Here is a 26,407-nt window from a genome sequence, read left to right on the forward strand (position 1 = left end):
ATCCAGTTTTGAGAGAAAAATACATTTCGAAAGGCCATTAAATGAATGGTATTTAGTTTATGAAGAAAAGGACTCGAGACTTAGGAAATATCAGATTTATGTTTGCCTCTAGTATAGTAGTTCTGTCCCCTCTAGTCTTGAAATGAGGCGTGATACAGAAAAAACCACAACATGATAAAAGTAACTAGAAACTGCATCAAAAAGTATACTTGGAGGATGGTAGTTGATATTGTGCAGCAATTATTTCCTTGCTGCTTCTAAGAATCTCTAAGTCCGAGAAACTTAAAAGTACTTCAATACAGAGACTTCTGTTTATTTTTTTCAAGGGAAGAAGAAAATTCTGTTGTATATGGATGCAACAAATAGCTTCTTATGCATCACTCAAAGATACGAGTCTTGTATTTTGAACAATATATTGCAGCTCAAATTACAAGCTTTAATGTATTACCAAGTCACAATAAAAGATGGTGTCATCTTTCATCACCTTTCCTAGGAAAGTTGTAGGTTTAATGATTTGTTGATCATGCTTGTTCAGACTTTGCATGGAGCAAACTGCAGTGTTGTGCTCTTCTTCCTTCTGTAACCATTATGTCAGGTTTGCAGATTATTTATTTAGCCTGACTGTGATTGCATTGATGTGAAGAGTGTGCATATGTGCAGGGCAGCTGGGCAGTCAGGTCATGTGAACCTCCTGGCTGGCCAGCAGCTCTTGACCAGATTTTGCGCAATAGCCAGTCCAAAGAGGGAAGGAGTTTATATGGGTTGACAGTTTAATGCTGAAATGCTCGTCACTATGGACATGGGTGGATTGGGGAGAACAAATTGCTCATGGGAGCCTTGGAGGATTGTAGGGATTGCTTCCCTTCATGGGAAGCATGAAGAGCAAAAGAAAAAGCAGAAAAGACAGAAGCTGAAGTCAAAGTGGGCATCACAGCAGCGTGTTACTATAGTAAAACTGGACAACAGCTACGCATTTTCCTCCTCCTGAGCTCGGTGTCCTCTGTATACATTAAGCAATGATAGTACCTAGCTTGGTGATTGAGCTTTTCACAGAATTCAGTGAGTTTGTGGTGGAATGAGGTGAGTGTGGTCAAACAGCCAGGGTGCTCCTGGCCCTGCAGTTACAAATCCTCAAATGCGAAGGAAGCTGCATATTTAAAAAGTCATCTCTACATTGAGAAATTCAGGTGTCTGGACACACCATTTTTTTTCTGAATTAAGCTACTAATTAAACACCAAATTTTTGTTCAGAGTGGGGGGATCTAAATCCATTTGTGAGTCTGAGCCCTCATTTTTGATTTTTTTTTTTTGGCCACAATTTTAACTGCTATGGTTCAGTGCACCAGTAATCATTTCCCTACATGTATCTTGTGATGATAGACATACAGTAACAAAGACCACAGGAAAATTACGACCCTGTAGTTTTATATGTATTCACCTCTAACTTAATAAATAAAAAAACGAACCTTAACTTTACTTCCTTCAGTAGTGCTTCTGCCTCTGGTCTCCAAGGATGTGCTGTCTGTCAGTTGAGAGCTCCTGTCCGATTCTTATTTCCTGTCCTTGACTTTTGAGTCTGATTTTCTAGGAGTGAATAAATAGTATGATGGGTAATTTTCAAGAAATAATGTTTTTAAAGAGACAAAGGATATTATGTATAGGCTATGCAAATAAAAGTATGGTAAATAGGTAAGTGGCATAAACATGGTGTTGGAAAAAAACCTTGATTTTCTCCCCTGTCATAGACTTGCTTGCACTTTTTTACGTGCTTTGAGTACTAGAAAGTTTTGTTGGTTTAGAAATTAGCGATCAGTCTCATGATTTTCAAGTAGTTCCTGATATCTCCCAGTCCAGTACACAAAGCTTGGCTGCTTTCCATCTAATTAAAATGCAACATTATTGAAAGGATACTAGCATGTCTGCTGAGATTTATGATAAATCTTAGCACGCATTTCAGCAATGGTTTCGTTTTCCGAAAATCTCATAATAAAAAATAGGGCTGAAAAAGTATTTACTAAAGAAAAAGCTGTGTAGTTATTGCTCTAGTTCAGGGTTGGCCTTAGGACTTTTTTGCCTCTTAATGAAAGTTTGTGGTGAGAAAATACTGACCTTTGATTTTCTTAATGTTTTGTATTGTAGTTGCTAGCTGTAGTTTTTTAGTCTGTATTTTATGAAAAAAAGATTATTTCTTATCATAAGACATTTACACCTCACAAATTTTCCCCTAGGAAATGCATGTAATCCTAGTGAAGGATAGGAGTGTTAGTTTTGAAATTTCTGAATGAGATTTATGGACTAGCATGGTAAAATCCAGTGCTATAGAAGTAAATATAGAGTAATAAGTAGTAAATAATTTGATTTCTATAGCATAGGTATTTTTACATGTTAAGTGTTGGGAGTTCGAGTTATCTAAGAACATCAGCAGCCCTTACCTCTCTTGTAATGTGCACACTGAACACAAGACTGTTAGGAACATATTTCAGAAAGTATGCATTTGGTTTTAGATCAGAAACATCTTTATTATATTTCAGTTTGTTTAAACTAGTAAGGGTAGATATTTGCTTATTCAGGTAGCCAGTAAAGATACACCAAATATCTGTGCTTTGATTACCTGTGAAATTGAAATTGTATTTTTTCCCTCTGTGTATTTAGTCCTTTTTTACACTTAATAGTAAATCAGTCAAACAGCACAGCAACTTTGTGCAATTTAAGGGGCAAAAGCACAATGCTGCTTGTTTAAGGAATTATTCATTACAGTTTAACCCAAAAGTACTTCAAGTACTGCTTTCTTTTCTTTTAATAGGACTTGGCCTGTTTTAATGTTGAATTTATACCTTCTTCCATATGCTAGGCAGTTCTCTGTTATGTTTTAAAAAAGGCATTATTTACTAAAATTAAAACTACAATTTATTAAGTTTTAACACAGTTCACAAGCGGCACAGATAACTCTAAATTAATTTTTATTCCTCTGTATTGTATGGGCTTTTATGTGTAGTGATAAGAGTTTTTAGTAATTGTGACACATATTGCTATTGCTTTTTTTAAGAGTTGGTGCTCTTTAATAATTTTATCTATTCCCAGCTGACTACCACAGCAGTGGCCACACTGTTATTAATGGCTGGAAGATCCACAACACAGCAAAGAATAAATGGTTTGTATGCATGGCAAAAACCCCTGAAGAGAAGCAAGAATGGCTGGAAGCTATTTTGAAAGAACGAGAGAGAAGAAAAGGTAGGTTAATAAACTTCTTTGTGTTGCTTTGCCAGAAAGCCATACTGTATTTTTATGTTGAGATATAAAGCAAAACCAGCTGGTGGGCAAACTTGTGGTGTCACGTTCAGCTGAGGATTTATGAATACCAGTGTAGGAAAAATAAATCAAACTTGTACTGGGAAGGGCATAATGTCTTGAATCATACATGCTGGTAGTGAATGCTGTTTGGGAAATAGGGAGATGATTTATCTGTGATTTTACAACTTATCCTCAACCAGTATAAATTGCCGTAAATTCATTGAGGCTTGTGTATTATCATGGTTTGTGGTATCTGAGAGTCTATCCTAAATGTCTTGTGGGATTTTATGGACTGATTCCCTTTGTGACTGGCCATTTGAATCACTGAAACAAGCAGGCTTTCTGTGTTGGATCTTAATGCAGATGATCCAAATGAAATGGTACAGAACACACTCATAATTCCATCTTGGATGTATTTTCTCCTACCCAAGAAAGTAATCACAATTTCCAATCACTATTGGAAAACCACTATGTTTCTGAGTAACTGAATTAAGGAAGAAGAATACTTGGATGAAATATAATCCTAATCTCAAATGTGACCACGAATAACTTCATGTGTTCAAGGTGAACCCAGCTTCTACAAAGTAGAAGCAGGGAAAGATGACACATCCTCATTTTCTGGAGCTAATTTCATTTGCAAGCTCAAATATCCTAATTAGTATTGTTGTTTGGAGCCTTGATATTGAAAGAAAATATGACCTTGTATTTAGATCTGTGATTCTTTTCCTGATTTGTGTAGAATTTCTGTCGCCTGTTGCAGTAACTGTTGGTTTGTGCCTCTGTTGTAAATGTACACTAACAATATTTTCTTTGGTCTTTTAAAGTTGATTACTGGATGCTTCTAGAATATCTGTTGTAGGACCGGAGTTTCAAGTAGGGTGTCTCAGCACTGGCTAATCAGTAGTGTCATCTTGAATTAATAGCAGAAAAGCTAAAAAGATGCTTTAGAGGTCTAAACACTCATATTTGAAAATACGAAAAATATTCTAAAAATGAAAAAGCGATGTGGTAGACATGGTGTCAAATGCATAACCCCAGGTTTGTCTGGTTCTGTATAGGACCTTGTGTAGAACTGAGTAAAAAGTTTTCAGTAAATCTCAGTTCTCTGTTAAGTTTCATGTCCCCCTTAGGCTCTTGATGCTTTACATAAGAAATACAAAGAGTAAGTAGGAGTATTTTGTGTTGATGAATTCTCTGTATTTCACACTAATCAATTGAGCAGCTGGTAGTAGAAATGAGTTTGAGCTAAACTTTGGCAAGCTGGAGGTCTGAGGTAGCCATCCCAAAGCCAAGGGATGTATTAGGATTTTAGCATCCTATGATTTGTGAAAACTTTCACCTCCTGATGTTCTCAGTGGATTTGCCACCAAGGAGACAACCATGAAAGGAAGAGGAGATGAGGCACACATAGGTTCAGATTGCAACACAGAATCATCAAAAACCAAATGAGTTGGAAGACTCAGAGAGTCAATGGACTGAGAGAAACTAAATCTGTACTTTTATTTGGAATCCACGTAGCAGAAGCTGAACAAAAAGGAGAGAATGCCCTGAATTAAGTAATTTAGCAGAGTTTTCAGTTTTTGTAATCAAATTATGAACTAGGGCCACTTCATAGATTGTATTTGCTTGCTAGGGGAAATCAAGATGTATTGGAAACTTCTTGCAGAAATTTTTTGTCAATTTGGCAGCTTTCCTGTAAACACCTGAGGCATTCAGCAAGTTAGAAATTTATTTAAAAGATGATCATCTTTAGACTGATGATGCTGTGATGACCTGATTCAAAAAGTCAATACAAATAAAAATGTCAACGTCCCATAAGCTCCAGAAGTAGTATATTAATTAAATTTTCTTTTCCCTGCGGTACTTCAGATTTTGTTTGTTACATCACCACTATCTGGTTCATGGATAATGAGAGACACTCCTTATTCTGTGCCCAGTACCACTGTTAGCTTTTTCTCATGACAGACACTTTTCTTCAGGCTGTATTTTCATTACTAAAGAAGTACCAGACTCTTACTCAGATGGAATATCATAGAATGACTTGGGTCAAAGGGGACCATAAAGATCTTCTAGTTCCACCTCCCCTGCCAAGCCTGAATGCTTTTGTGGAAAAGGGGTGAATTATCTATGTGAAACTAGCATATGTATAGCAGATAACTTGTTACTACTATTAATTGGACATTTGAAAAATATTCCTTTAAGTGAAGATCCTTTTATTATCACATGGTGAGAGCAAAACCAAAGCTTTTTATTTTAAACTTGTGAAGATAGGACTACTCCCTTGCAAATGTTCGTATACTGAAGCCTGTTATTACTACAAAATAAATGGTGATGTCAATAGAGTAACAATTTAACTGCCCTGTGAGGAAAATATCTTTTGGTTATGCTTTATGAAGATCAGATGTTCATGGTTTAACTTTGTTGTTTAGAAAATAATGAAAAACAGTTCCTTTACTTTTTTTTGTATGTAAAATGTTGGTATTGCTTCTTCATTTCAGGGAGGATACTGAAATACAATGGCACTATCACTTCATAAAATGTTAATGCATTTTTGGCAGGTTTAAAATTGGGCATGGAACAGGACACTTGGGTGATGATCTCTGAGCAAGGAGAAAGATTATACAAAATGATGTGCAAACAAGGGAATCTCATCAAAGACAGGAAGAGGAAATTAACCACGTTCCCCAAATGCTTTCTTGGAAGGTATTATATACATTTGACAGTATGAATTCTCACCATCTAAACTCACATTTTAAATCTTCTTTGAGGTTCTGTAGAAACCGTGCTTCATTTGTAATGTCTGTTAGACCTATTTGCCTCACAGAATTTAGCCAGTAAATGTGAGACCATGTAAAATGGTCTGCCTGAAATTTATGAATGTGTACTTGTTTCGCAAAGTAGTTCTGCTGAAGAGACAAGGCTTGCAAAGGGCATGACGAAAATACGGAAATGCATCAAGTGAATTAGTTTCTCTCAAGAAATAATTCCTACCTTGTTTAATGGATTTTGTCTCTGTAATGACTAGTTTGGAGTGTAAAATTTCATTTATTCCACCTAAGTAATCTTTGTCTCTTAAGACAGCTGCTGTCCTCCTCTTGCTTGAAGGTCAGGAACAGAGTTACTAAATAAGGTTTACGTGCTTAAATTATCAGGAGGATCTTTATAATGCCATATTACGCCTACGGCTTGAGAAGACTGAAAGAGAAATAGATACTCTAAAAATGTGTACATGAAAAAAAAATCATTTGGGAGACTGAAGGGTTATCACTTATTTCATTTGGCCATAAGATAAGTAGGAAAACTTAGGGCCATAACTTAAGTATGAAAAGCATTTTTATAAAATAGAGACTGTTTTGCACAAATAAGTTGTTGAGAAGATACCATGGGGGATCAAAAGGGGAAAAGAAACTTGGGAGATTTTTTTGTGCTGTCAGAAGTGACATAGTTGAAGAGAATTGAAACCAGGATAGGATTAAGATGAATGATTAAGCTATGGTTGAATCATGTTTCCTCAGTGAAGTTGTTGGATGCAGGTGAAGAACATGCTCATGGGTGAGGAGCCATTTAAACCTACCATCAAATAGCTGCTTTTCTGTGCTGTTTTTGGAGTGGACCGATTTGAAGAATGCTTCTGCTGGTCCCAGGGTCACCAGTTAAAACCCATGAATTTGAAGGTTACATTACCTCATTACACTTCTCTTTTGATTTGTAACATGCACGTTTTATGTGCTCTAGATCTGATGTCTCTGAACTGCATCAGCTTTATTTTGATACAAGCCAGGCATTTCCTGCACATGAAGTATATAATAGGTGTATATACTCAGGATGTCAATATGTTTGACACACCTTGCAAGTAACAAGCCTACTGTTCTGTCATCATGGCATATCTGCCCTGGGCAGCGCAGTAGGAATGCCTGGGATTGCCTTATGTTGGTCTGTCTGGTCAAGTGTGGCTATGCTAGTTAAGGACATCCCAGAAAACATGGAAGATCTTCACTGTGTGCCAGGTTAACTTAATGCATGGAAAACTTATGAGCAGAAAAGACATCTCGTGGGAAACCGTATGTGGTTATGTCAAAATAATAGAAAAGCTGTAAAGAGTGAGGGTTTTTTTTAGAGGTGGTGTCATGTTTTGAGGATCATTTGGCTAAAAAAATCATTTACGAGACTAGTAAAAAATACTAGTTATGGAGAGAGAAATGCAGTAGATCTGGTGGTATGAGATGTAAAGTTTGTTTTCTGCATCTGTTTTTCAGTGAATTTGTGTCCTGGCTGCTGGAAATTGGAGAGATACACAAATCTGAAGAAGGTGTTCATCTTGGCCAGGCTTTGCTAGAGAATGGCATTATTCATCATGGTAAATTTAGTTAATTTAAACTTACTTATTTTCAAGATAATTGTTGTTACTAGAACGGACTTAATTTTGTTTGACAAAAAGATGGTCTTGTTGACACAAGACAGCTTGTTGAATCTGCATTATATCCTTGCAGGGTCTCATGGAGCCACTGTCCATGTCCATAGCAGATTTAGTGGGAAAGGCTCCACTGATTTAATCAGTTCCTCTATGCTGTTGGGATCACAACACTGGAAAAGGGGACCTAGAGAAAAATTGCTGTTCTCTTGTAAGCAAAAAGAAATTCTGGGGGAACATAGAATAACACACCGCTTGTAAGGATTTTCCAGGATTTAAGGCCAGGCATTTTAGGAATAGGTGTTCAACTAAGAACTTTACAAGAGAGTGAGTCACAGCTGGCTGTTTTGATAAATGTGCCTACTCACCTGTTAGATGTTACAAGTGGAGCTCATGAATCTGTAACCCAACAGTTTAATCTTTTGAATTTTAAGACCTTCTTTTCACTACAATGTATAGTTACTAAAATTGATATTTTTCTGCCGAAATTTGCAGCCAAATCTCTGCATTTAGCTCATTGTGGAGAGAAGTATCACTGAAATGGTTCATTTTTTTAGCCAATACAGAAGTTTGATTTCTGCAGGTAATTTGCATTGGCAACATTTTTCTCTTACCAGAGCACGTGCTCATCTCTGTCATTATTACAAGGTATAGTCTAACAGGACCATGTAAGCAAACTGGAGAAACTTCTGGTTTTGAAGCCATATTTTACGGAATCATATACAATAGATACAGTCAGTCAAAACAAAGCTGTCAAGTTAGTTACTGTTCCATCATAGATCTAGAGTGTAAATTTAGATGGAATCTTTGAAAATATACATTTTAATATGTCTATACTCCAGCCAGCAATTGAATACTTAATTTATTTGCAATGATTTTAGTGTCCTTGACTGGAAAGAAAGTGGGAGAAACATAGTGCCACTTAGTTGTGTGTGTTTTAAACATCCGTGGAGTTGGAGGAAAAATGTTAAGGTTATTCATCAGTAGTCATGTAGTCTTTATTTCTTTAATGTCAGTCTACATGATTTTCCTCCACCATCATTCAAATGTCAGATGCTATTATGTTTACTACACACACTGAATTGTTTTCAATGAAATGATTCTGTTGCCAAAGATTCTTCTCCTGATCTTGTAATTTATATCCTAAATACATGCATAGATTTTCTCAATGCAGAGTTAAACGAATATTGTGTAATTTCATGAGATAAAAGGGTAATTATATTAGAGCATAGAAATGTGAGCCAGACATGCTACTTTGAATAGTGAATCCAGCTGTGGTTCACTGAAAATAGCATTCCTAAAATAAAGTTGAATGAACCATCTGTTTTCACAGACGGAGCAAGGGAGGAAGAAAGTTGGGCTGTTATTTACATTGCAAATATTGTAGAGGCCTTTGTTGAGAGTTTGCATATTCACTAGGCTGTCCATTATTGTCACTGTGCTGGAGTTCATTCTAGCAATGACAGAACCATGTTGTGATGGACATTGTTTTACTTCCTGGTGTGTGAACTCTAGTGAGTAGAAAAGTTATAGTTTTTCCTTTTTTTTCCCCCTCCACTTCTCTATAAGGGGAAAAACCTGTTTGTATGCTGCTTTTTTAAATCTACGTGGTGGAATTCTCTGATTTCTGAAATGACCGATACCAGTCAATGGAGTGAGACACTTTGTCCACTCACTTGCTGCAGCTGATTAGAGATGGAAGCTTTGTCTCAATGGATTAAGGAGCTTTATAGTTACAAAAATAAACTGAATATCAGATAGTTTTAAAATGAATAGGTATTTATGTGGCTGTGCAGTTTCTTGGACTGATGTAATGATCTGATTTAAATTTCCTTGGCAAAAAAATTAAAAGAAAAGACTAGTTTAAGCCTCGATCAGTTCCCTTTTCTTAGCGTATGCCATATAAATACCTATCCCAGCATAAATGTGAGTATAGTGTTGGAAATGAAACACAAAACTACTTGGGCTTTCTTATTTGAGTGGTAATGCAGCTTTTTGTGAGCTTAAGTGTTTGAAACCCAGCATGTTCCAGCTCAGTGGAACCACTCCCTTAGTTTCTGGTGCACTGTGGTAAGTTGGAACTGCAGAGACAGAGTGGTACTTGTGTTTTTCAGAGGGCATAGCTTGCTCTGTTTGTCATGGGCATGCAAGAAAGGAAAGGTGCTTTGTAAGCCTCGTACCCTCCCAGAGCATCCCTGTAAGAGTGAGGAATAATTTGACTTTAGGCAAAATTGTTTTGATGGTGGTTTTTTTATTTTCGGAACTTGCTGGTTATAAAAAAAGTCTTCGTATATGTTAATCTATTGGAATAGGTTATTTTTCTTTAACAGTAGGCATGTTTTTTAATTATAGTGCTAGATCTTTTTTTCTTAGTAAAATGGTCACAATCCATTAAAATTCACTTAGATACTTACATTAGGCATTATATGTGAAAATTTCATCGTCTGTATCTCATTTATTTAGAAGCAATGATATGTAAAAGAGCTTAGGAATTATTTTGGATAATCATCGTAGCATGAACCATCGGTTCAAGGCAATTGGAGTAGTGTCCTGGGTTTTACTATTAGTAGATATATCACATGCAGGTAGAGAGCCTGTTTTGCTCTTGCACATGACACTGGTGAAACCGCTTAATATATGCAGTTCAGTTTTTATGTCTGTGTATCAGATGATGGGTGGAAATACTGAGGAGCTTGAAGGGGCATGAAAAATGACACAGACAGAAGGCACCTTACTATACAAGTTTATGGTGCCTAACTAAATTTTTGGAAGGGAATTATGTATGATGGCTTAATCACTTGGTGTAGGAAGGCATGCACAGAATTACCTAACTCTGTCAGGTGTGTTACTCTGATAAATGAGGACATTACAGTACCCTCCTTTATCAGTTGATGACATGTAAATTGACTTTCAAAATGAAAGCTTACAACTGCAAGCAAAGCTCTAATTAATAAAGTAGTTATCTTAGGATGGTGATAATGCCTAATGCTGTCCTCAGCCATCAAATGGATCAGCTTTTTTTCAGAAAGATTTGCAGCAGTACAGTTTCTAGGAGAAGGTTTGTATCCTACGATATGACTGTTTTGACAAAGCATTTGAAGTCGTGAGGTTTGTTGCTGGAATCCTGTGAATCTCCGGAAGTCCACCTGTAAAGATCCTTTTTCCCAGGTCTTTGGGGAAATAGATTATCAACATCTTCATAATGACTGCCAGTGTCTTGCACTTATGACCTTTGGATGGGTATATATAGAGGAAGACGTTCCTCTCTCTCTTTTGTTTCCACTGCAAGACTGGTCAAACATGTTATGAAGTGTTTGTAATTTACTGAATCATCTGAGATTGGCCTCATCAAGAATGAGGACAGAAAATAACGTGGAAGAATAATAGGAATAGTTGTAAAATGAGTCTTACTTGGCTACTTGCTTGATAAACTTTGCAAAAGCACTGAAGACTAAAGAGACTTGAATGCCTAATTTTTCATGCTGTCCCCTGCCTGTTTGTCTTCCTTATTATTTGCCCTGTGATTTGAAATTGTTTGTTTTCTTCTGTACTACTGAAATGTAAGAAGTTACCAGTGGCATAAAGGAGCTTAGGGCAGATGATCTAACTGGGCTTCCTGCCCTCCCTGTCTGAAATCTACCTATGGCTGTGGAGTGGGCTGTTATTAGAAGAAATGATGCTGAGCTTCCTCTCTCTCGTTGGTTTCTTCAGAAAGTCATCTAACAATACTTTTTTAAAAAATTTAGTTACAGATAAGCACCAGTTCAAACCTGAGCACATGCTGTACAGATTCCGATATGATGATGGAACGTACTACCCCAGAAATGAGATGCAGGATGTGATCTCCAAGGTACAGAATAAAATAGTTGCTATTATTAGGAAGAACACATCAGAAACTGAGATTCTGCTTAAAAAGTAATGTAAGATATGCTGGGATAAACAAGATCCCCTCAGAGTTGCCACTCTATATTTACGTGAATCAAATTCAGCTTTCCATTTGTAAGCTTTTGGCTAGTTGTTACACATTTTAAATACAAAAATGAAAGTTTACTATTATGTAGTTATAATTGCTATTAAATGGTTTCATATGCAGGATGCATTGCCTGTGTTTCTGGGTGATCCTGAAGCTGAGGTTCAGTCTATTGTATTTTTCAGTCCCTTTTCATAGATATGAAGATATATGTAGGAAACAGTTTTTAAGTTTCTCTGAAATCTGAGTGTCCTTCATTAGCGCCCTAACAAGGCAGTAAATCTATAGTCACATAGATGTTTAAATGTAATAGGTAGTCCTACCCATCTATGCTACTGAGAATAATGAAAAGATTGATCAAAGTTGCCTTTAGAGTCATTAATATTCAAATTTGTCATGATTTTGAGTCAGTAGAAAATGTCTGCGTTTGGGTATTACACTGCAGTATAATTTAGTTTTTTGCTCCACTTGTTAATGTAAGGTTCATCTAGAGGAATCTGCAATACTGAACTCCCAGGCAGAGCAAAGTAGGATGGAATCTAATTTGACACAACTTTTAATCATTATACATTGTTCTTCATGCATATTGTAAACATAATTGGGTTTTGATGTTTGCTAAGTAATACTAATGTGTTTTCTTTTTTTAAATACAATTTTATGATGGTAGTTTCTTAAACTAATCCAGATGTATAATTTGTTTGTTTTTAATAAAAAGCATTTCTAATCTCTAAATCTTTTTTGCATTTTTAAAATTGATTAGTTATAATTCTAATTTGTAAACAAAATATTGATGCATATAATGAAATGCAGTGGTTTTTACTTTAATTACTCAGTTGTGTGTAGAATAGCAACCGCTGTTTGGGACAACCTTAATGCATGGAAACATTGCTTTATTTTTTGTGTGCTTTTCTTTCAAAGTATTTCAAACTTTCAGAATTTTTTAATGCTACCTTAAAGCTAATCCTTTTTTGCGTATGTCTCAGTAAGCTTAGGTTACATTGGAAATATTTTCCTTCTCATAATTTATTCATCTATATTGTTATCTGGAAACATTGTTTTGGCACATGAAAATACATAGAAATTTGAACAGACCTTTTTGCTACGTAAGTGAAATCCACTGAGAACGTACAGTCTTCCTTACTGTGTCCCTGCCTCTTGTCTGTGATGTGAATTTGTGGTTAACTCACTGCCTCTTCCTCTTTCACAGGGTGTACGACTGTACTGTCGCCTTCACAGTCTCTTTACCCCAGTAATTAGGTGAGTCCAACTGGGAAATCCTGAGGGAGTCATTTGGAAGAAGTACATGATCTGGAGATGCTGTGTTTGAATGTAGGAACCTAACCCATCCTTTCAAGACTGGTCTTTTGAGAGTAATCAGATAAGATTGAAAGGCTATCCAGAAAAAAAGCGTAACTGAACCACTAAATGGCTGCCAACTCTGTTCAATATAACTTTTTTTAGTGGACTTCTGGAGCCTCCTAGGTCCTGATGGATATGCTTATATGCTTACTGTATATATTAGTATACTCCTTTACCAACACACCATTGCCTTGTTTGAAGAGTCCCAACTGTAACAACACACCTGTCTTTATACTCCAGTGACAATAACATCCAAATAAGATGTGACCAGACTCCTCCTTTCTGTCTACAAGAAGGACTTAATTTGCTCTTTTTTTTTCCTCCCAAGAAAACTTCTCAACCATTATTAAGTGCTCAATTCATGCTTGGAGTAACTTGTTCATAGACTACAAGTATTTTTCTCTTTCTTCTAAGCTTTTGTTTGATCTTTAAAAATTGTTCTGTGTTATTTTGAACAGGGATAAAGACTATCACTTGAGAACCTACAAATCTGTGGTTATGGCTAACAAGTTCATAGATTGGTTGATTGCCCAGGCAAGTAGACACCTTTGGATTTATGTATGTTTTGCATTTAAATTCTAATTTGAAAGCTACTGATAATATCAAGAAGAAAAATATGCAAACACTTTCTGTAGGGGTTATTAGAACAGTGTATGTAAGTATAAGCCTCTTAAATTAGTAAAGTAACAGAAATCAGCTGTCATCAGCTGTGCTGTTCATCCCTATTGTGCTTATCTTCCTTATTTGAAATTGAATTGAACTGTTTTAATGACACTTAGCTTTCTGATTCAGCATAGAACACTGTCCATGGCTTAAAATGAAATACAGTGAGAAACTCTAAATTGCTAACTAGATGAGCAAAAGTCAGTACCAATTTGCTGCCACCAATTTTGCTTCATTTTAAATGAACAAGAAAAAACAACATGGTATCCTTTTCCCTCTGTCAACATGCACTAGTTCCATAAAATAAAAGTTTAAAACTTTTATTTTCCGATGGTTATGGATTCTATTATGTTCTATTTTTATGGAGAATGTAGTCATACTGAAGTATTTTCCTATTTATTTGTAATTATAAAGTGTTACAGCATATAACCCAGACTACTCTCTGATTCTATGATAAGCATGTATATACTGATTTTTATATATATATATATATATGTATGCTAGAAATGTATACATAAAGATGGTGGTGGTAAATGTAGTCTACAGCAGTTGCTATCCCTGTGAGATTACGCCATTGTGCACAGTTTCCATTTTATAAATGGAATTAATTAAAATACATTTTAATATATATTAAAAAGTACTGTTTTTTAACAGGGGGATTGCCGGACAAGGGAGGAAGCTATGATATTTGGTGTAGCTCTTTGTGATAATGGGTTTATGCACCATGGTAAGTAAATACATTCTGTACAAGCTGTGCTTACTTTCTGTTTCATGTTATCTGCACAGTTGGAAGGAAATGCAGGGGCTGATAAAGATATTACAGAACAGATGGAAAGTTCTTCTATTTTATCACTAAAGAGACTGATGCTACAATCTTCAAGGAAAAAAATAGCTGTTGTATACTCTGAAAATTATATCAAATTTTATAGCACGTGCTGAGGAATTAATCCTTTACAGGATTTAGTGGGGGCAGTTTTATTAGTCACTTTGCAAGAAATGTCTTGAGAAAGTAATGCATGTTGGCACTGATGAGGCAATAAAAAATTACGTAGGAAAGAAATGTGAGATATTAGGGGGAATGAATAAAGTATGGAGGAGTGTGACTTCAAAAAAGTGAAGTGGTGACAATGGGAGTAAGTGGATTGGAGAAAAATGAGAAAATAATAAGGATAGCAAAGAACAAAAAAGGGAGAGGAGACCAGAGATACGTGCAGCACCAAATAAGGTGAACAAGGTCCCATTTAATACCATCAGAGGGAAAATTTCAGTGAAATGTTTGAAGTAGTAGGTCACTTACTGAAATGAAAAGAGGAAGAAATTCTTTTTTTATCAGCTTGTTTAGACAAGGGGTGAGAACATTCTCTCTGGTATTGTTCATTATTTTTTCTTTGGTTTTTGAACACACAAACTGCATCCATTGGCTGTTCTGCTTGCTTCCTCATCCCCACCAAACCTGTTTCTAAGTCTGAACCCGGCATGCTTCACCATCTGGAGAGTGCCAGAACTTGATGGTGAGCATCTTCAGCAGCTGCCCAGCAGAACTTTTCAAAACCATGTTTTGAAATACCTTTTAGGAAGAAACGTTCCTAAAACCATTTAACCTACCTAAAACCTTTCACTAAAACCATTTTAGGCTGTCTTTCCCAACTTGGTGGAATCCAGATGATGTAGTTGAAAAATGAGCTTAGCCATGCCTATCCCTCTATAATAGATCCAAATAAAAATTGTTGTGTATGTTAAAAAAGATTTCACTAGATCCATACACGCACAAATATTTTGCTAGCATTCAGTATGTGTATGCTAGTTCAGTATTTTATGGTTCATGAAAGACATGATATTCAAGAGTTCAAAAGAAAATAAACATTATGATGTGTTGGTTTCTGTCATACAGTGTTAGAGAAAAGTGAATTTAAAGATGAACCACTGCTGTTCCGTTTTTATGCGGATGAAGAAATGGAAGGATCAAATATGAAGCACAGACTCATGAAACATGATCTGAAAGTAGTGGAAAATGTCATAGCCAAATCATTACTGGTGAGTGAAACACCATCAGTGTGTGCTTTGATGAGTAAAAAATTGGTCATAGTGACAATATATTAGGACAGTTTATTGTTATTTAATGAAGAGATACTTCATTTTTTAAAATGCCTTTCTGAACAATATTTAAAAAATTTTATTTTACAGATTAAATCTAATGAAGGAACCTATGGTTTCGGTTTAGAAGATAAAAATAAGGTGCCAATTATTAAAGTGGTAGAGAAAGGATCAAATGCTGAGGTATCGAATATTTTAAATTATCTTCCCTGCTTTATTTACTTGATTGCTGGTGTATGTTTTGTACGTAATTCAGAAAAGTCTACAGTAGTAGAACGTGGCAGTGAACACTTACCAAGAAAGCTGTGCCTATGAATCTTTTTCCCTTTTATCCTTTGGGTTTTTGGTTGGTTTTTGGTGTTTTGGGTTTGGTTTGGGTTTTTGTTTTTCGTTTTTTTTTTTTTTCTTATTTGTTTGCTTTGTTTTGTTGTTTTGTTTGGATTTTTTTTTTATTTTTTTTTTTTTAAAACATTGCTTTGACCATTATCTAATACTTATTTTCTGCTCAGCTAACCTGTCATATTGAGTGATGATATAAAAGTCACCATTTTATTTTTATGTATTTTATAATATGCCAGTAATGACACTAATCATAATTGGAATAAACATGATTGGTAGAATATGAAATGGGTATAGAGATAGTCTGTGAGTTGCAGTTGACGTATTTTATAGTAAAGGATGTATCAAGCTTTAGATAAAGTCTGGAATTTGAGAATCTGAATGAAAAAATTACAACCTTCCTGTTTGGTAGTGTTGCTTTAGATTTTCTTTGTGTTAATTCATATTCTACTGAGCAGCATGGGTGTCTCTATATATGTAAAGATAAGGTACAGGCTCTTTCATGAGAGAAAAAAATTAGATTTCAAGGCTTTCTAAATCTCACAGTGGAATACAAATTTAAATTATAAGTAGACACAGCAAATGAATAATATAATACAGCCACAGAGCTAAATAGGGTGATTTCCAGCGGTCAGGTTCTGCCAGGATCTCCTATGGCACTAAGCACTAAGGCTTTGCCTGTACTGTGAGCCACTCTTTGTACTCCTGTAGTTCAACTGTTAGGGTGCCTTTATTGTTAGACCAAAGTTTAAAAACTCTTTCGTTTTGGAACTTAACAAATATTCACTTACTAAAACATTAATTGTGTCTTTCTTTATGAAAGGAAGCTTTAGTTCCTTTGGAAAATGGTGGATGAACAAATTAAGTACTGTCAGAAAATAAAAGGCTCAATTAAAGCTGTTGTGTTAATTACTAAAAAATTAACTGATATTGTAATACTGTCAAAAAATCTTGATGAAGACTAGGTCTTGTATTTAGCTCTCTTCAGAATGAGTGTTTACCCTTCACATGAATTTAACTGGTTTTAGAAGCATTTTGTGGTATAAGTGTGTGGTATGTGAAGGAGTCATAAAGAATGCAAAACGTGGAAGTGTGAACATCATTTTTTCTATTGGGGTTGCATGCCAGCAGAAAAAAACATAATGAAGCAAACATGTACACAGCTGTTGTTATTTTCTAGATGGCAGGCTTGGAAGTTGGGAAGAAAATCTTTGCCATTAACGGTGACCTGGTTTTTCTGCGACCCTTCAGTGAAGTGGATTGCTTCCTGAAAGCCTGTTTAAACAGCAGAAAGCCCCTGCGGGTTCTTGTGAGCACTAAACCTCGGGAGTAAGTTATCATTCCTTGGGGGAAATTTTACAAACAACAATTGAAGTGAATTTTAAGACCAGTGGAACTTCAGAGAGCACTACTCTAAAGTTATTTTAAATGCTGTATCTGATCTGACTTTGCCAAGTCAAGCAATTTGATTTGCCCTGATTTCGTTTTATTATATTTGTGAGTCAGCAAAAGAATCACGAGTACTTTAGATCTTCAGCTCTGCAGCTTTAAATACATGCAGGTGCTGCAAGTTTAAATGAAGTTTCCTTGATTATATGGACAGTTTTGATCACTTATCTCTTGCTGTGTGTATTAAATTCCTGTGTCTGGGGATTAGTTGCTGGTTTGGCGTAGTCAGACTCTGTGGTCTCATGGGCCCCTTCAGCTTGTGTGTTGGTGGCGTAAACAGCAGGAGGAAATAAACAGTTCCTCATCTTTACGTAACAGATGCATTTCTGTACAGTTTTGACCATTCCTACCTAAACACAACTTTTGTTATGTAAAAGAAATACAAAGTGAGGCCTAATGGGTGGATTCAGTAAATATGTAAATGAGCAAAAGTATATTAGAAAAGTTATTGCAGTTTTTGCTAGGTTATGCATAACAAGGAGACTAAGAAAAACTTGTCAGGAGTAATTTTGATCAAAATTTGCAGAATAAAGACGTGCCATCCTCTATTACCATATGGCATACGTGAGTGCCTTGCTCAGAAATGGCTCTGGTTATGTGGTAGCTTGAAGATCTGTTTCTCCTCTTAATAAGCAAAGGTGTCTTGAGAAGTAAAATGGCACCCACAACTGGCAAAAGAGGAAAAAAATAAATAGGGCATAAAGATGCTTATCTGGACTGATACTCCAACACCTGCTCCCACCCTAAGCAAACAAAAATAACTATTAAAGAATCCCCCAGACCACAGGGTTGTAGAAAGCCTAAAAGGCATGTCTTGGCTTTTCTTCAATGCAAATCTTGGTTTAATTTCTGACTCAACTTGTGGGTGAATTTCAAGGTTGACAGAGATGTTCTAGTGAATGAAGAGTTCACAGGAGACAAATTTGTTTCTCAGTGTTCCCTGCTTTTTGTCAGGAGCTGCTGCTAGTGCAGCTGAGTTGACAGAAGACAGTTCTCTCCTGAATTCTTAGCCTAAACTGCCAGTGATGGTCTTTCATTGTTCATTAACATGTTCTCAAGGTGGTTTCAGAATGCAACCATATAAATGGTATCAGTAGTTAATATATGAGTACATTAAATGATGTTATACTTACAAAAATATTTAAAGTAAAAATTTATGAATATCAATATATTATTATATTTTAAAAGAATTAAAGACTTCAGTGACTTTTGGATCTCACCTCTCATGATAATCATCTCCAAATGCTTTATGTATACTAGAAAATAAGAAGTACAAGAAATGATGCAATTCTGTTATTCAAAACTGCCTGTAAATCAAGTTTGTTATAGTTCAAATGTATTTTAAAATCAATTTCCAGCATCAATTTGAATTTGTTTGCTTTTGCAATGGGAAATGGAGCTCGGGGCAAAGATCCCTGAAATAATAACAGAGCTGGCTCTGGATGGAAAGGCTGCAAAGTTAAATCAGTGTACTGTTATGCATGACCTAACTAGCTCTGATAAGGGCTAATGCAGCTGTGTTGCTCTTTGTAGACTGTGAGCTGATATCATGAGGGGATGTTAGCTTACTTTGGGCGAGATCAGAGCTTAATTTTAAGGAGTAGATGTGAATTTTGATTCTCAGAATTGTTTCTGTTGGTTAGGTTTGTCAGTATGTTTATTACTCTTGTTCTTAGACCAAGGAGGAGCACAGCACAATGTGCTTACAAGTCATACAAACAGCAGTAGATGATTCTTGCTTTACAAAACTCAGTGCTTTCCGTAGCTGCTCAGAAAAACTGCAATAAAACATTATTTCAAGAAGACTCAGCAAGAAGAGGCACAGGTTGCTGGGAGTGCCTGATGCCTCTTTGCAAGGTTGGGATGACAAAGAGTTTTTTTGCAGAAGGTGAGCTGTGTTTGAGGAGCTGTGTTGCCAGGTGAAGGAGCTACGGGAAGAGGTGAACAGGCTCTGCAGTATTTGAGTGAACGAGCAAAAGACAGACCGGTTGTTTTCAGCAATGCTGCAGTCTCAGACTCGCAGGAGTCTTGAACCTCTGCTGTGGTGAAGAAGCAGATGGACTCAGAGCCCTGCAGGGTAATTAGCCAAAGGACTGTTAGCCAAGGGTCTGTTGAAGATGAAGGCTGGAGGCACATCACAGCACGTACCAAGAAGAATGTTCCTCCTTCTCTGAATTTGACAAGTAGGACTGGTACCTTTTACAACAGGCATGGGGCTCTGGATCTAGAAGGCCAAACAACTGATGAGGTGGGCAAAGATATGCTGGGGTGGTGAGGCCTCCTGAGACAACACCACCTGCACCCTGCATCAAGACCTCCTCTGCTAACAGGAAAAGAAGGGTAGCTGTAATAGGAGACTCCCTTCTAAGGAGGGTCCGATATGCAGACCAGACCCAACCCACAGAGAGTTTTCTGTCTCCCAGGGGCTTAGATAAGGGACATTACTGGAAAACTCTCTAGTCTACTAATGCCCTCTAATTACTCTCTGCTACTGATTTTTGAAACTGGCAGCAGTGAAATAAAAAAGAGAAGTCTGAGGGCAATCCAAAAAGACATCAGTGTCCAGGGACAATTGGTTGAGAGAGCAGGAGCACAGTAGTTGATTTCATTGATACTTCCAGTAACAAGGAATAATTTTGATAGGAGTAGGCAGATCCATCAGGTCAATGCGTGGCTCCAAGGTTGGTGTCAGAAAAAGCAGAAAAATTTTGTGTTTGTTGATCATGGGATGATCTACTCAACGGCTTGTCTGCTGACACCTGTCAGGATTCATTATTTCGGAGTGAAAATGTTTTTGCAGGTGCTGGGATCCATCAGTGCTGGTCCCTTTTTAAACATCACCTCCTGAGGGCACAGGAGCAGGCAATTCCCAAATGTTGTAAGTCAAGTAGGGAAGGCAGAAGGCCAGCTTGGTTGAACAGGACTCTCCTCTTGGAAATAAGATGAAAAAGGAAGGTATATGCTCAATGCAAGCAAGGTCAAGTTAAATGGGAAGAATACAGAGATGCTGCTCACCACTGCAGGGAGAAAATTCACCTGGCCAAAGCTCAACTGGAGTTGAAGGTGGCCAGAAATGTGGGGGAAAATAAAAAGAGTTTTTTCAAGTATATTAATGGCAACAGGTAATGTAAAAATAAGGTTAGCCTGTTACAGGATGAGGATGGTTACCTCACAAACGGGGACAGGGACAATGCAGAGGTGTTTAATTTATTCTTCACCTCCATCTTCAACATGGGTGATGGACCAAAGGGGGTCTCAATGCCCTGAGCTAGAGGACCATGAGTGCGAGAATGGTCGACTCCCAGCCAACCCTGAAATTGTGTGAGATCTGCTGCTTCAGCTGGATCCCTACAAATCTATGGGGCCTGATGGTATTCATCCAAGAATCCACAAAGAGCTAGTCATTGTAAAGCTTCTCTTGATGATTTTGAGTTGTCTTGGGAATCTGAAGAGGTCCCAGCTGACTGGAAGCTGGCATACATTGTCCCAATTTTCAAGAAGGGCGAGGAAGAGGACCTGAGAAGGTACAGGCCTGTCAGTCTCACTTCTGTGCCTGGTGAAATTATGGAGAAGATTATTCTGGGAGGTATTGAAAAACACCTGAGAGACAACGCAGTCATTGGTCACAGCCAGCATGGCTTCGTGCGAGGAAAGTCCTGCTTATCAAATCCTGTCTCCTGTTATGACAGGGTAACTCACTGCAGTCTGCAACTTCCTCTGGAGCAGAAAAGGAGGGGCAGGCACTGATCTCTTCTCTGTGGTGACCAGTGACACAACCCAAGGGAAAGGCCTGTAATTCTGTCAGGGGAAGTTTAGGTTGAATGTTATAAAAAGGTTCTTCGCCCAGAGGGTGGTTGGGCATTGGAGCAGGCTCCCCAGAGAAGATGTCACAGTACCAAGCCTGAGAGATTTCAAAAAGTGTTTGGACAATGCACTTGGGCACATGGTGTGGCTCTTAGGGTACCTGTGCAGGGCCAGGAGTTGGACTTCGATGATCCTTGTGGGTCCCTTCCAATTCCACATATTCTGTGATTCTGTTAAATTGTAATATGGGTCTAGGCTCTGCAGTCTTCTGCCGCTTGTCTGATCAGGGCTGCTGTGATCTCTGGTCCCCACACTCTGTCCTTTCGGCTGGGAGAGACTGCCTGCCTTCCCAGGGCTTTCAGTGTTGCTGTGCTGTGGCAACTTAGCCTTAGTCCTTTTGGGAGGAATTTTAAAGCTACAGTGGTGTTTTGATTATAATCAGCATATTGAATTTCCCCGTGGAATAGATTGCTTCTGCTGTCTCAGCTTGCTCTTCTGACGTCAGTGGTGCATGGTATCTGGAATATGAATGGTGCAAAATCTGTAACTGATTTGAATAGAAGTATGGAGTTTTATACCCTTTTAACCTACATACTGCTGAATAACGAAATGCTACCTTTTGCTACATTCATATTGAATCTTTGCTTATATCAGGACAGTGAAGATTCCTGACTCTGCAGATGGACTTGGATTCCAAATCCGGGGCTTTGGCCCATCCGTTGTCCATGCTGTTGGGAGAGGTAAGCTGTAAGAACTGTCAATGGTACTGGTAAATATACATTTAACATCTCAATGACTTGGTTGAGATAAATCAAAATTAGGTCCAGTAATCCATCTTAGATTTTTATTTTCCCCAAAGTAAAAAACCGTATTAAATAAACCCAAATAAAATTATTTTTTGTACTTATGCTCTGTAAGCTTTGGATACATCTTCCAACTTTTCTTTTAAATGTAGCTATACCAATGTAGGAAAGTTAAATTAAAGCTGTGCATTCTTTACAGATTAAGGAATAGCTGAAGGATGCAATATCACTTTGTCCAGTGAATGGCTGTTGGGAACCTGTGTGTTAATTTGTTAGATGGCTGTGTGGTTCTGCAATGTTCTGAAAACATTTTACAAAAAAATATGCCTTTTACAATTCTTCTCAAGAGCATTAGTGACTTTGTCTTAGTAATTGCAGATGTTTCATGTAAATACTATCTTGGGATGTGATTTTCAGCTGCTTACTATCCTAACTCAATATTTTCTGCCAGTGCACTTGCAGTAAAAGAGGTTGGAGCATTTTTTCTTACTGTGTCATGTTGTTTATGGTAGAGCAAACTGTATTTTCAGCTACTGTGGGACAGTTGTGTCTCTTCCCCTGCTCCTGCCTTTGTAACTGAGGAATTAAAAGTGAACTGATCTGCAGAGCAGCCAGATTTGAACAGAGCTTGATGACTTTTTTCCTAGACTCTGGTGCCAGAAATTAGATTTTCAAAAGAAAGACTAATAAACTACAGACTTAATAGCTGATGTGATAATTATTTCTGCACCTGGATCTCAATGCAACTGCCTATCATTATTCATTAAGCACATACTTTATTCCAATTAGCCTCAACAATATGCAAGTGCTTGCTTGTGTGGTTTGCTAAACCTGGCAGATTTTAAGCATATGCTTACATACTTTGCTGAATTGGGACCTTGGGGTTTTCTGAAGAGAGATTTGGGGTTTTTTTTCTTGAGAGAGATATTTGATAAGATCTACTTATATGTTTATTTTAAAGTCTTTTTGGGGGGAAGGGAGATTGCGATAGCTGGTAATAGTGTAATTTCTGATGACTTTATATTAGATTTTAAATGCAGCTTTAATCTAATAGTGATAATTCTTAAAATGAGGGAAGCTCGTATATTCTGTAAGTTATTTCCTTGTCAAATATGCTCAACTGACAAGTCATGAAGTCGTGACAAGCTTTTCTATTTTTCAGCCCTGCAAATTCAGTCTAGCCTTTTCTTTCATAGCCCCTAGCTTCTGCACTCCGGTCTGGCAGTCTCTAGGCAATAGATTTTTACTTCCTTGGCACCTCTGTGGCAGTATCAAGAGAGATGTAAGGAGGCGAATGTTCAGGTAGCTGGAATTAAGGTCATACTCCAGCAGACTGTCTTTCAGGAGTGAGTTTGAATCACACTGAAAGGACCTGGAGACAACTGCTATTTCTGTAGTGCCTATTCAGTCACTAGATTTTCCTAAGGTGGTTATTCCATTGTGAAAATAAGTTGCTGAACAAAATATTTTATATTGCTTAAAGAGAATGGGTTTTTTAAGTGTCATCTTGCATGTATCCCCCTGTCTCACCCTCTGATAATTTAATTTGAGATATTCTACTTATTTATCTTTGAGTATTTTGATTTAAAGCTGTAAGGTCCTCTTCTGTAATTGTGTTGGTAGAGAATATGAAGATAAGCAAAAGATCTTTGGAAATGTCTTTGGAATTGAGATATTTCACTTCATGTTTAACATGATACTCTAGTATGCTTTTATACTTCTTTATGTATTGCCAGAAAGCTTCTGTTTTGTATGTAAAATTGAAACACCTGAATTAAACAAGAAACTCATAACTTGGGTCATATAAAAGTAGACTAAGTTGTAATTAGCGACTTTCAAGCTAGAGCCATTTTATCCTTTTAAAGTCCTTTCCTTTGAGGTGAATTTTCTACATTTTCATATTGCTAGTAAATGTTTGTTGTTTTGCCTTTAGAAAGTTGTCTGGTCTCTTCTGCTGGCGAACTCAATTTTCTTGGCATCCAGCTGGTCCACAGAAGTACTCTGTGGTCAGGGGAAGTATGTAAGGATCAGTCAGACCAGGTTCTGATTAAAAAAAAAAAAAGGTTTTTTGGACTGTAAGCTTGAAACGAGATGTTTAGAAAAAAAAGTCTGCTGACCATGTGGGTTTTTATTGATAGGAACAGTGGCAGCTGCGGCAGGTCTCCACCCTGGCCAGTGCATAATCAAAGTGAATGGAATTAATGTCAGCAAGGAGACTCATGCAAGTGTTATTGCTCATGTCACAGCCTGCAGAAAGTACAGGCGGCCAATGCAGGTATGTCTCATTTGGTGCCCTTGCACACTTTCTTCTAGCTTTCTCTTTTTGGTCAAAGTAAACAGTGTGGTGTTTATCTCTGGGTACATATCTGTTGTGTTTGAGTGGGATGGGAGGAAAGGAGGGGTGAATAAAACTGAAGGGAAGCCAACTGAAATATAAAAGCTGAAGATTGCTCAATATATTGGTGATATTAAAGATCTGCTTAATTTCTGCACTGAAATAAGTACCAGAGATAATTTTTATACGGTCTTTTTAAAGGGTTATGTCAAACATTTCTGCAGTCCTATGCAGAAAGCATTATGAGGTATATTCTCATCTTGATGGAGAGGGAATCACACAGCTTGCTGCCTGCTCAGCAGCAGGGGAATGAAATGCATAAAACGGATCTTCTTCCAGAATTTTGTTACGCTTCAGTACACAGAGAGCAGAGTGCATATATTCCATCCAGAAAGTCTGAGTTCCCATTGCATTCCAATCTTCAGAATAAGCATAGATTCAAGGACTCAAATTTTCATTTTTTTTAATGCATGCAAATTTTGTTATCTTTTTCATATTCGTTGAGGCAAAAATCTCAGGCTTCCAAGACACAAATTTAAGGAAGAAAAACAAACCAATCTGGATTCTATAACGTAATCTTCCAATTCCCTGCAAATTTTTCATAAACTGTGAACCAATATCATTAATTAACCTCACAAACTCTTCAAGTACGTGTTTACTGAGGAGAAAAATCCAATTAAAATCAAGACTTAAATCCTTCTCCCACACCTACTGCATAGTTATAAGAATTATATGGTTAGAACTGTGTCATATAAATACAGCCTTTATGAAAATTTTCTCGGGATGTTTGTGTTTAAGTGATGATAATACAGAATTGAAATTATTACATGGTATATCAAGATCAAGCTCACCTATTCTGTAAAGGAAGATGCACTCTAGTAAAGAGAGACCATCTTGTGCACTAGTAGCAAAACTGGCTAGAATAAAAGATAAATTAAATTCTTTATAGCAGTTTTGTTCTCTCTGTGTGTAACTGTAGACTTCCTATGGATATAAGTGACATCCAAAAAGGGTTGATTAATGCTGGCTGGTGAGAATGCTTTGACATGAAGAATGACTTCAGGTTTTTCAATCCACTTGTATAATAACTTGAAGTTTTTTCCTACACATAGTATTTATTTCAATTTTAAAAAGTAACTGATCATAATTCAGCAAATCACAGATAACTGAAATTCCCCAGAGTGACAAGAAAAATGTCATTTAGGATGCAGTGTTATCAAAAACTATGGGAGAATTGTCTAGACTGAAGTAAATGGTAGTATTCCCACTGATGCCAAAACAGCTAAAATTTAATTTCCTATTAAGAAATTTGGTTGGGGTTTTTTTTATTATTTGGAAAATGACTATGGATTTCTCCTATTTTGTAAGTACAGTGCATTAGCCTATCATTTAATTACCAGGAATATTGTAGTCTCTCCTGTGGTTGCCAATTGCATAATTGAAAGGGAATCTTTTTCTGTTTCTTCTATCTTCTATTTCTCACGGTAAGGAATCTTCCTAGTCGCCTGGAGCATGAAGCTTCATTTCAGATTCTTTCAGTGAATTACTGTATAACTTCTGCTGGATAATGTTTATCTTCTGTCTTGTCTGAATAAAGAAAATTGAAACCAGATTTTACTTCTTGGAATTACAATTTCTTTGCAGTGATACTAATCATGATGTGACAGATTTATGCTTAGTTTGTTCTCCTGTAATGATTTTGAAGAACATTGCTCCAAGTCATATTGCATTAGATTGGTTGTTAACTTTTGGAGAAGGGTCTTCTGTTTAAGTAGTTAGTATTTCCTATTAGAGATTGGCATGGCAGTCTTCATGCTGCCAAGCAAGCCTGTAAGAATCCGTAACTCAGCATCAAGCTTTGAGGTGAACCTGCAAAGAAGCGTGGATTT

The 26,407-nt window shown here is 36.9% G+C and overlaps 1 protein-coding gene across 2 annotated transcripts in view; it reads left to right on the forward strand.

Annotated features, from left to right (window-relative positions):
- The window catches only part of PREX2 (phosphatidylinositol-3,4,5-trisphosphate dependent Rac exchange factor 2), a 171,308-nt gene that overhangs the window by 65,659 nt on the left and 79,242 nt on the right, over positions 1 to 26,407 (forward strand). For both annotated transcript variants that reach the window (XM_048286773.1, XM_048286774.1), the window contains exons 10-21: positions 3,082 to 3,231; positions 5,850 to 5,994; positions 7,548 to 7,648; positions 11,449 to 11,552; positions 12,880 to 12,929; positions 13,490 to 13,565; positions 14,349 to 14,421; positions 15,586 to 15,728; positions 15,879 to 15,971; positions 17,308 to 17,456; positions 22,035 to 22,120; positions 24,322 to 24,458. In XM_048286773.1, coding sequence (XP_048142730.1) covers positions 3,082 to 3,231; positions 5,850 to 5,994; positions 7,548 to 7,648; positions 11,449 to 11,552; positions 12,880 to 12,929; positions 13,490 to 13,565; positions 14,349 to 14,421; positions 15,586 to 15,728; positions 15,879 to 15,971; positions 17,308 to 17,456; positions 22,035 to 22,120; positions 24,322 to 24,458 — 1,307 coding nt within the window. The remainder of the gene's footprint in view (positions 1 to 3,081; positions 3,232 to 5,849; positions 5,995 to 7,547; positions 7,649 to 11,448; positions 11,553 to 12,879; positions 12,930 to 13,489; positions 13,566 to 14,348; positions 14,422 to 15,585; positions 15,729 to 15,878; positions 15,972 to 17,307; positions 17,457 to 22,034; positions 22,121 to 24,321; positions 24,459 to 26,407) is intronic.

The sequence above is a fragment of the Corvus hawaiiensis genome, chromosome 26 (genome assembly GCF_020740725.1).
Source record: "Corvus hawaiiensis isolate bCorHaw1 chromosome 26, bCorHaw1.pri.cur, whole genome shotgun sequence".
Lineage (NCBI taxonomy): Eukaryota > Metazoa > Chordata > Aves > Passeriformes > Corvidae > Corvus > Corvus hawaiiensis.